Source organism: Anarrhichthys ocellatus, unplaced genomic scaffold (genome assembly GCF_004355925.1).
Source record: "Anarrhichthys ocellatus isolate YVR2014 unplaced genomic scaffold, GSC_Weel_1.0 scaffold1, whole genome shotgun sequence".
Classification (NCBI taxonomy): Eukaryota; Metazoa; Chordata; class Actinopteri; order Perciformes; family Anarhichadidae; genus Anarrhichthys; species Anarrhichthys ocellatus.
The window spans coordinates 17268982-17279349 of NW_022280031.1; the positions used below are offsets into that span (position 1 = coordinate 17268982).

At 40.6% G+C, this 10368-nt stretch overlaps 2 protein-coding genes across 2 annotated transcripts in view; both read left to right on the forward strand.

Annotated features, from left to right (window-relative positions):
- The first annotated feature begins 63 nt into the window (after positions 1-63).
- LOC116385625 (uncharacterized protein C20orf85 homolog) lies at positions 64-3441 on the forward strand. Its single transcript, XM_031851275.1, has 4 exons — positions 64-1284; positions 1874-1955; positions 2190-2291; positions 2402-3441. The coding sequence occupies exons 1-4, from the start codon at positions 1226-1228 to the stop codon at positions 2555-2557; spliced, it is 399 nt and encodes a 132-aa protein (XP_031707135.1). The 5' UTR covers positions 64-1225; the 3' UTR covers positions 2558-3441.
- A 554-nt stretch (positions 3442-3995) lies between these two features.
- chmp4ba (charged multivesicular body protein 4Ba) overlaps positions 3996-10368 on the forward strand; it is a 9261-nt gene continuing 2888 nt past the window's right edge. The window contains exons 1-3 of the mRNA XM_031853559.1: positions 3996-4336; positions 9384-9561; positions 9836-9950. Of these exons, the coding sequence (XP_031709419.1) occupies positions 4150-4336; positions 9384-9561; positions 9836-9950 (480 nt within the window). The 5' untranslated portion in view covers positions 3996-4149. The remainder of the gene's footprint in view (positions 4337-9383; positions 9562-9835; positions 9951-10368) is intronic.

The window sequence follows — 10368 nt, forward strand, 5'->3', positions numbered from 1 at the left end:
CGACTTACAATTCAGAGTCTATCACATTTCTACACCGTAGGCACAACTACGGGAGCAATTTTGGGGTTAAGTGTCTTGCTCAAGGACACATCGACATGCGACTAGCAGAGCCGGAGCTGGGGATTGAACCACCGACCCTGTGATTGAAAGGACGGCCCTGCTTAGCACTTAGCCACAGTCGCCCGGACTTCTAAGAGTCATTAAAATAGTTTTCTCTCCTGATTTTATGACTTAAGAATAGGGATAGGTGGTGAGAACCGGTACTGGTAATTTACAAAATATTGATTAACGGTGCTGCTCTCAGTATTAACTCGGTTTATTCATTCTAACATTTCTAATTATTTTAATGATGGCGTGTGACGATGTGCTTCAGGGGAGTGAAGAAACGTTTGGTTGTAACGTCAGTATATCCAGCTTCCTTCAGCAGAAGTGAACTGCAGTCGGTCTGTGAAGGCCAGCTGTGGACGACATCAAGTCTGCAGACCCCCTAAACCCCCTAACTGTTTGTTAATATTGGACATATCCAAATTGCAACAGATTTTAAAAAGCACTCTGGGGAATCCCCAGCAACACACACACCAAGTATGAAGTACATCAGATGAGCGTTTCTAGAGATATACGAAGAACACACAGAAAGACAGATCGTTAGATCGGGTAGTGGGGCACTTCAGCCTCTTGTGGCCAAAATTAGTATTACAACAACAAACACTAAACATAAAATTCATCTGCTTAACTATATTGTCACAGATGAAAAAAAACAATGGGTCCTTTGCTTTTTTTTTTGTACCTGTTAGTTGCAAACACAGGAGAGAAAAATTCAGATCGAACCAGAATTTTTTGTTCGTCATCAAAAAAATACAAAAGAAAACAGTAATATGTGACATGGGAGTGATTTGAAAATGATCTGAAGCACATTAAAATCAATTCCGTAGCTCACGGGCAGCCAGTAAGGGGGTGAAATGTGCCCTCAGTTTAGTTTTTTGTGAGTTGTTGAGATATTTCAGCTTGAACCACCGTGACCGAAAAGCACAAACGTGTCTGAGCTCCCAACGACCTCTCCACTGTTAGTTACACACTCAGGGCAGAGAGAAGTGATGTATGTCTGTCAGGGTGGGAACTCCGTCTCCCCGGCGACGGTAAACAGGTCCGTCGGTGTGACTTACACACAGGTGAAACATTAGCCGGACAGAGATAACGACTCCACACACACACACAGTCAGGACAGATGGCGAATTCACAGCGAACATCCGAATCCGTCAACGTTGTGCATCAGGATGAAATCTGGTAAACCTGCTAACTGCTCCTTGTTTCAGTGCTGCTATCACAAAGATGTTCACATAGATGAATGTTTGTGTTTAAAAATGTAGGATGTGTCTTCCTGCTGGTAGTGAATAGTCGTTATCATTGTTACTTGGATTCATATCAAGTTGATTGGATTTTTAAAACCTTTATTTTGTTTAAAATTCCTGTATGCTTTTTATGAATGACTGTTATTATTGTTATTGCTGTTAGCATTATTATAGTGTTTTCACTCACTTCTTGTTCCTTTTCTTTTCATCTTTATCTTTATTGTGTTGATGTGAAATGTGCTATAATAAATACGACTTGCCATACTTATTAATCAACGACAAAAGTTCCTTGTATTAATGAGATGTGGTGCGTCATCATAATGAGAAGCATGACTTGTTTGAATTAGATATGTTGATTTTTTTTGTGGTAACAAGAAATTTTAAAGATAAAATCATTCACTATTTGTTATGCAGCAGTATAATAAAATGTTTACTACAACATAAAAGTTATTATATTGTAAAAAGGGTCTTTTAATTTTGGGAAAATAATCTCGTTATACAATTAAACTGTCTTCTGTGTGTAGGAAAGCACATTTAAAACTTGAGAAGGATTCGGCCAAAGTCTGGTCCAACAAGTGGGGCTGCCTGATGGAGGCCTACAAGGAGGTACACACACACACACACACACACACACACACACACGCACCCACACACACACACAGTCCCAGAGGTAAACCAGTCACACACTGCCCTCTACTTATGAGAAAGTACCACAGCAACTGCATAAGACACCAAAATACACAGAAATACGCAACAAAGTCATTTTCCTTTAGAAAGAAAAGAAAAGAGATATTGTTTCATCACAAAACCACACAACTCTTTCTGTCGTATGTGTTTCAGTACAAGATGGAGAGTGTGAAGCTGAAGGAGGCGCTCAGAGTGAAACATCCCCATCATCACCTGGCAGCACGACCTCCGACCCCTCCAGAAAAAAACATCCATGTACGCTTCCTATCTATCTGTCTGTCTGTCTATCTATCTGTCTGTCTATCAGTCTGTTTGTCTGTCTGTCTGTCTGTCTGTCACCGCCCATGTTTTTCTGTTTTCTTCAGGTTGGACCCTCTCCTCCGGTTCCCCAGACAACTCAGGCCCTGATTGGTTGGCGTGTAGGACACTCGCATCTTCAGCTGGAAAAGTATGCCATGGTGAATCATGGGAGGCGTAGTTTTCTGAAGGAGCTGGACTGGCCGTTGGGCTCTTGCGACTGAGTGGAAGCCACCATTCTGTCTCTTCTTGGCAAATTACTGACTCATGGAGCTACAAAGATGAAGCATTAAATAAAGACATTAATTAAATCAATCATGAGATTATATACATTTTTTAAAGCATTCCATTGTAGGAATGGTCTTGAAATGGTATTTGATGTCTTTCCACAACAGCTCTTTGTTATACAGGAGGCCTGAAACTGAAGCTTTAAACTTGCAGTCCTTCTACTGGCCATCAGGGGGCGACTCCTCTGGCTGCAAAAACAAGTCTGATTGTATAGAAGTCTTTGAGAAAATGACTCTACTTATCTTATCACAGCTACTTTTGAAACAAACTGGGTTCCAGTATGCAACTGTGACATAAAATGTTGAAGTCTGCAGATCACAGACATGGAGAATTAACCTTTTTTAGAGATATAAGATACATCTAGTGTCCAGTAGTTGGACATTTGAAATGAAGAATACCAGTATTTGCCTTTATTTGACTGTGATTGTTGAGATGCAGCCGGGAAATGTGCGTGAGAAAGACATTTTTTTTCCTGGTGCTTAAGAAAATGGACCATGCTGCAAATAATTGTTTTAAATAGAGTATTTAAAACACGTCACAAAAGGGGACAATAAACTGGATTTGGTTGCACCACCCTGTTGTACAATAACAGTGAATGAAAAGTGTAATCTTGTAATATTCTGTTGTGTCGAAATTTGATTATTCGGGCTCTGCAAAGTAACTAAATTAATCAAAAAAGTGGAGTGGAAGTAGGACTATAAAGTAGGATAAAATGGGAAATGGTACAAGTATCTTCAATTTGTACTTAAGTACAGTACCTATGTATTTAGTTACTTACCACCACTGAAAACAGGTTCTATACTACTAGTACTACCACTTATAATAATAATAATATGTAAATTGTAAATATACATTTTAGGTGGTAGATAGATAGATATATCGATAGATAGATAGATAGATAGATAATTTATTGTCCTCCATGAGAGGATTTGTTTCTCCACAGCCTGTACACCCATGACAACAATGAAGGAACATCACAAAGAGTCACGAGAACAGAGTCCATTGAGTGTTGCATTGCTACAGTCATGTGCTTTTATATGGTGAGTGTGTTGGCACTATAGTGTCAATAAGGATAGGGATGTATACATATAATAACATATACTAACATATAATAATAGCATATGTTCCATTATTTATATATTTATCAATACAAATATATTATAAATATTATTCAATGTTGTATGTAAACGATTGATACTAATAATCAAAATGTAATAGATATTAAAGATATGGAAAAATGTATTTTTAGACACCGTCTGGTCATCTGTGAAATCCCCCCTGAATGTGTGACGATGTGTCTCACGCGTGAGTGAGTCACGTAACAGCGCTGACGTAATGACATCACGAGGCCTTTTCCCTGAAAGACCGGAAGAAGAGAGAAAAACAACAACAGCAGCGGCAGCCCTGCGGCTCGGCGACGGTAGTTAACGAAAGAGAGAGACAGTTTAACAGTTTAACGGTTACCTGTACGGAGTCACAAAGTGTACGGATAAACACACCCGTTGTTGTTTCACATTTAGTAACTAAAATGTCGCTGTTCGGTAAGTTATTCGGCGGTGGAGGGGGTAAAGGAGGGAAAGCGCCGACACCCCAGGAGGCTGTGCAGAAACTCCGAGAGACCGAGGAGATGTTGGCCAAAAAACAGGATTTCCTAGAAAAGAAAATCGACCTGGAGCTCATGACGGCGAAGAAGAACGGCACGAAAAACAAACGAGGTGAGGAAGAAAGACTCGAGAAGTTTGTGCTTTTGACGGTTTTTTAGTCAAACAGCTAATTAGTTATAGTTAGTTAGCCACGCGGGCTAACGACAGGGACCGAACCCGGAAGTTGGCAGTTGACACATCCAGAATCAGCTTTATTGGCCATGTATGTGTACATACATAGAATATACAAATAAACAAGAACAATATAAAAAACACACATTAAAGACAACAAAGTAGAACAGAGAAACTAAGCATAAACATTTAACTACTATGTACAGTATAAATATATATATCTATATGAACATAAAGGACAATGGATTTGGGATATTAGTGCAAATGGTGGTAATAGTGCAAGTTGACAGGCTGCTTATCTGAACACAAGTCGGCCCACCCGGTCACCTGACTACATTTTATACCTTTTATATTAGTCTTCTACTCTTTAAAAGTGATTTAAAGAAAGCTGCACGAAGTACAACACAGTTAGTACTAATGCTGTAGAATAAAACCACCAGACATTCACATTTCAAACAATAAAGCAGCTAAAAAACAAGAGTTGTTCACCTACAAACTTTGCTTTATTGTCACATTCACTTAACTTTTGTCATGTTAAGTGTAACTAACACCAACGTGTTTCAAGTTCACTGATTTAATGACAACCAGCCAATATTAAACATAAGTTTTAAACTGTGGTTACGTAACATTCCAGGTAAAAAAGAATCAAATTATGTTTAACGTGTGAATAATATTACATGTTTATACTCAATTGTTGTCGTTTCTGTTCCTTCATGTTGTATTTGTACTACTGCTACTTCTGTCTACACTAGCTGAGCTGTAGATTGTGGATCTCATGTATGTATTACTAATATAGTCGAGTAACAGTTTAGTTTTTCAGTCGTTTTGGTGAAAGAAGAAGAATCCCCGTCGACCGTATTAAAGCTGTGTTGTACGTATTTCCAGAATCCAGTAACGGTCTTCTAACCATCTGGATAAAAGAATGTTTCGTTCTCCTTTTCCCAGTAGTGACTCGACAAACAAAGATGGTGGGCATGCAATGACTGCCTTCTATTATTTATTTATTTAAATACCCTATAAAATGTGAAAATGACGTCATCTCAGGACAGATCGCTTATCTTCTACCGAGGGAAAGACTCGGTCATGGGGAGAGGCCAGGACTGCCTACGAGTTACTGACTGATCAGTTTCAACGACAGACTACGATCAGGTTAATGCATCAACGAGTTCTTTATTGTGTTTGTGAAGGCATTGACGAGGCCTGAGCTCATTCACGGCACTATTTATCTAGAAGAGGAACCACTCGCACAACTTCACAAAAATGTTGCTCTTCTGGGGAATGACTTACCAACTCTGGAAAGTTACAATAATCGCAATAACTGGCTCCTCGACCTCGGCACTTGAGAGGGAAACAATATAATTAGCACAATGCTATATGGTACGAGCTAGTGGTTATTCCACTTGGAAGGTGTGCTTGAGCGTGTTGCAATGTGCAACGCAGTGGATGACTCGAATGTGCTGTGATTTGAGTGATAAAAGGATCTGAAACACGCTGACCACAATACATTTTTCAGCAGATTTTCTTAGTCGGTTGATAGTTCGGTTAGGTTTTGGCATCTTCGCGTTAGCTGATTCTGGGGCCATTATGACCAAATGAATATGGTCCTGGTTAGTTTTTAGCCGGTTCTTATTGAATCAATTGTCAGATCTAACACCCGTTAACCCCGTGGTGGTCTGGGGAGCAGCACGTAATGTACACCCAGCCTACGCATGCTGAGGCAGGATGGATGGATGCGTGGCGATCACATGGAAATAATATGTATGGAGCAAAATGCAGACTTGGCCTCTTTAGCTTTCTGTGAACATGAACACCAGCGTGTCTGCTAAATATGCTTGCAGGCTAGTGACTTAGCCAGTTTGTTCAGTTTGAGTGAGGCGATGCTTCCTCTGTTTTAACTCCAGAGAGTCCACAAGACAGTTGAGTGTAACCTGCAGTCAGAAACGGTCAACCCTCTCAGAGCATTTGCATTCATTGAAAATGTTACTCAATACACGTTCAGCATGTAGTTGTCAGTTCCCTGTCTGGTTGTTACAGATTATTAATAACTTGCATAGAGGGATGTGCTACTAGTATACTGGTTCTGCTCTATACTATGCAAACAATTCCTGTATATATTCTGACTACCGTACTTTTTAAAGCGGGTTGGGAGCACAGAGCTTGTTGTTCTGTGTGCATTTACACACATTCTACCCTTTAAGAAATATTTGATCCATTTACACCTGGAAGAAAGTTAAACGTGTACAAAAACACACTGGCTCGACTTTTAGCAACTGGCCGGCTTCAGTTTGTGGTATTTTAATATTCTTGTTCGTACTTTTGTAGAAAATTGCATCATACAGTTCACTATTTGTTAGGTTGGATAGAATCCAAGGCAAACATGGTGTGAAGTAGTTCTACCGTTAATCAGCTCTCATTGAAGTACTTCAAGAGAGAAAACCTTTGAGATAATACCGTTTACCACAATATTTTTGGCAAGAAGATATGACGTGACACACCCTGTTTATATACAGCCAGATTGCCTGCTGGGAGAACTGTGATGCAACCACAACATCCTCTCTAGGAAAAAGACATGACACAATCACTCAGCTCTGTGAGCTCAGTTACAACTGGTCTTCATTACATCATGCACAAGCCTCCAGCTCTGATCCTGACTTTCAACATAATTCATCCTACCAGGTAGCCTCTGTAGTCAGGGGATGAAGGACAATACACATAATTCATAAATTCCTCAAAGCAAACATACCAAACCTGCCATGATATCAGCGTTTTGCATGATGTCTCTCTCTGGTTTAACCTCGTCCTTCTCCGTGTTTGACATCAGGTGTTTTAATGAGGCCGTTTGATTGAACATTTTCCACTTGAGCTGTTCCTGAGAGTTAAAGCAATCACGAAAAGAACTGAAGAATGAAGAAATGGTTACGTAACAGCAGCTAATATAGTGACGTATCTTCCATTTCAGTTGAGTAGAAAGTGGACTTTACGCATAGAGACAGTCGCTGCTGTAAAATGCCTCGAGGTGGTCGAGTGTAGAAAGCAGCAGGACAGCAGAGAAAGCAACAGGTCACAGAACCAAAGTGACCTGAAATTGAAGGGGGCGGTCTGAATGGAAGCTCTGCGACCAAGATAACCCAATAATGATTTGTGTAATGTTGCATAAAGATGTTATCGGTCCAGGAATAGGGCCGGGTGCTCATATAATCTGATGAAACTGGAACTTTCAGCTGCTGTCTGGCTGTGTGTGTGTGTGTGTGTGTGTGTGTGTGTGTGTGGGGGGGGGGGGGGTTGTGTATTTAAACCAGCCGTGAACAGATGTCTGTTCAGATCCATATTCGTCTTTGCGGTTTCAAAAGATTTAAAAGCTCTTGACCAGTTGCGAGTAACTATTTAAGTTTTTAAATGAGAAGAGAAAGCCAAAGGATCACCTGAACATGTACGTACCATTGTTGAGATATTTCACTGAAGACCACAAATGATAAATTCATTGAAAGTCATTAGGATTCATGTTCCCGGTACTATGAATATACAGTATGTACTAAATGTTTGCAGAGATATTTCTGTGTCAAATAACTGCTAATTTACAGAAACCACCTTTCACAAACAGCCACGTTAAACAGGACTCCTGGTGGCCTTTTTCAGTTTAAGGGATTAGGAATGACCCAGTTATAAAGAAAACAGAGCCTAAATACTCTTACCCGTGTTCCTAAAACTCTACATCTGTGTGACACTGGTCCTGACAAGGGGAAGCATCGCTGTGGCTGCAACAAAGCTCATAGCTGTGCATATTTGTATATAAGTAAATTAATATAAAAACATGAAATATGCACAACTAACAGGCCTCCAACTGAATCATTTCAGTTACCTGTTGCTGCTCAAGATGGCGACAGCAAGTGGAGATCAGATCTTTGATCATTTTGAAAACCTTATGTAACTACTTACTCGTCTTCTGATCGTGATGAAGCTGTAATCCAGCCGCTCCTTCCTCGCCCTCCTCACCCTCCTCCCTCTCCTCACATAATGACTCAGCGGCTTTACGTCTCCGGGGAATTCCCTGTTGTGGTTTAGATAATTGTTCCTGGCAAAACAAACTGGCAAAGTTCACAGAAAGATACTGAACTACTAAATGTAGAATATACAGTAAATGTAAAATTGTGAATTAATATATTAGTGAATGACAGAATGTTAGCTGGCATCAGTTATGTAGTTAGTTGGTTAGTTAAGTTAACATTGCAGAAATTCCAGTTGACTGTTTTAGTGTATTTATTGTGAAAAGAGCCTAAACTGACAGTAAAACCAAAATATATTCAGTTTAATGTCATCAAATAATAAAACACTTGCATTTGAGGAGCTTGGACCTTTGAATGTTTGTCATTTTCACTTTTAAAAATGAATCTATTGTCAGAGTAGTTGACATATCATATAGACAATTAATTCACTTATTGTCACAGCACTTTTTCATCAATCAAAACCAGTGAGCGGTGATCTCCCCAGTGCTCCCAGTCAACCTAACAGTTGCCTCGGGTTTTCCTAATGTTATCTTCCCTTATTATATTATATATTTAGTATCCTGGTGACACCAGATGTCTGTGTGCTTGATGGGTTTTGTTGTGAGGGTACAAACCTTTAAAAAAAAAGCCTGACTGAAGCACATTGCGTCTGCATGCAGAGATTCGGCTCAGACGGGATTTTCTCAGATTGCCAGTCGTGCCCCATTAGAGACAAACACTTTGCTCCTACAGGCAGGCACTCACACAAAGTACACTGTACCAAAGGTCCACTGGTAACAGCTTTTTGTTTCTCTCTGTCTCACCCTGTTAGCTACAATCTCCACATCTTAAAGAAACAAGGCTGTCTTAAAAGTAACACCCACTGGTTCGTTTTATGGTGACAACATCAGCAGGGATTTACAAAAACAAGACAGAGAGACCAATAAGGAGCAGCAGTTGTCTCCTTCACTAACTTCATCTCGCTCTTTCGTCTCCCTGTCCAGCGGCTCTGCAGGCCTTGAAAAGGAAAAAGCGCTACGAGAAGCAGCTGGCTCAGATCGACGGGACGCTGTCCACCATCGAGTTCCAGAGGGAGGCGCTAGAGAACGCCAACACCAACACAGAAGTGCTCAAGAACATGGGCTACGCCGCCAAGGCGATGAAGGCCGCACACGAAAACATGTAAGAGAGACGTTTAGAAACATGTTGCAGGTTCCATTTGTTTAGTCGTGGCTGAGGTATAACTCTTAATACTCTTCGTACTTTTGGCTGTTTTTGTCATTCCTTGTTTACCTTCGGTAGGTGTGGCCAAAGTCTCCAAATGCCACATGGTCCATCATTGGTTTATATCGAGACATGTTTGTGTTTATGGACACATTTTCATGCCCTCTCTCTCTCTCTCTCTCTCTCTCTCTCTCTCTCTCTCTCTCTCTCCTTGTGTCCTCCTGTCTCACAGGGACATCGACAAAGTAGACGACCTGATGGCCGACATCACAGAACAACAGGAAGTGGCCCAAGAAATCTCAGATGTCATTTCAAGACCGATCGGTTTCGGAGATGAGTTCGATGAGGTGAGAACGTAGAAATCAGGAATCCTTCACTGCGTGGTAATCGGAAGAACCAGAGTCTGAACTCATCTTCCGTGGCTCTGCCCTGCTATTGGGGGTTCATAGGCTCTGATGAAGGAAAGTTGTGGTAATAAACCTCACAGCTGCAACAACTTGTATACATCTTTGCGCACTCACCAAGCAAGCACACATAGACTCTAGTATCAATATCAGGACCTCTGCATGTCCCCTTTGCATCCATTCATTAGTCGTAGTTTGATAACTAGAGAAGACGCTTTCTTACACGCAAGTCGGTTTACTGGACTTGAATATTGTGTGTGGTTGTGGCTTTTGAAGATTTGCCCAACCGTCATAAATAATTAATAAACAGAATGCACTCTGGATGTGTAAAGAGAGCTGAGTTACAGCGTTGGAGCCCCCC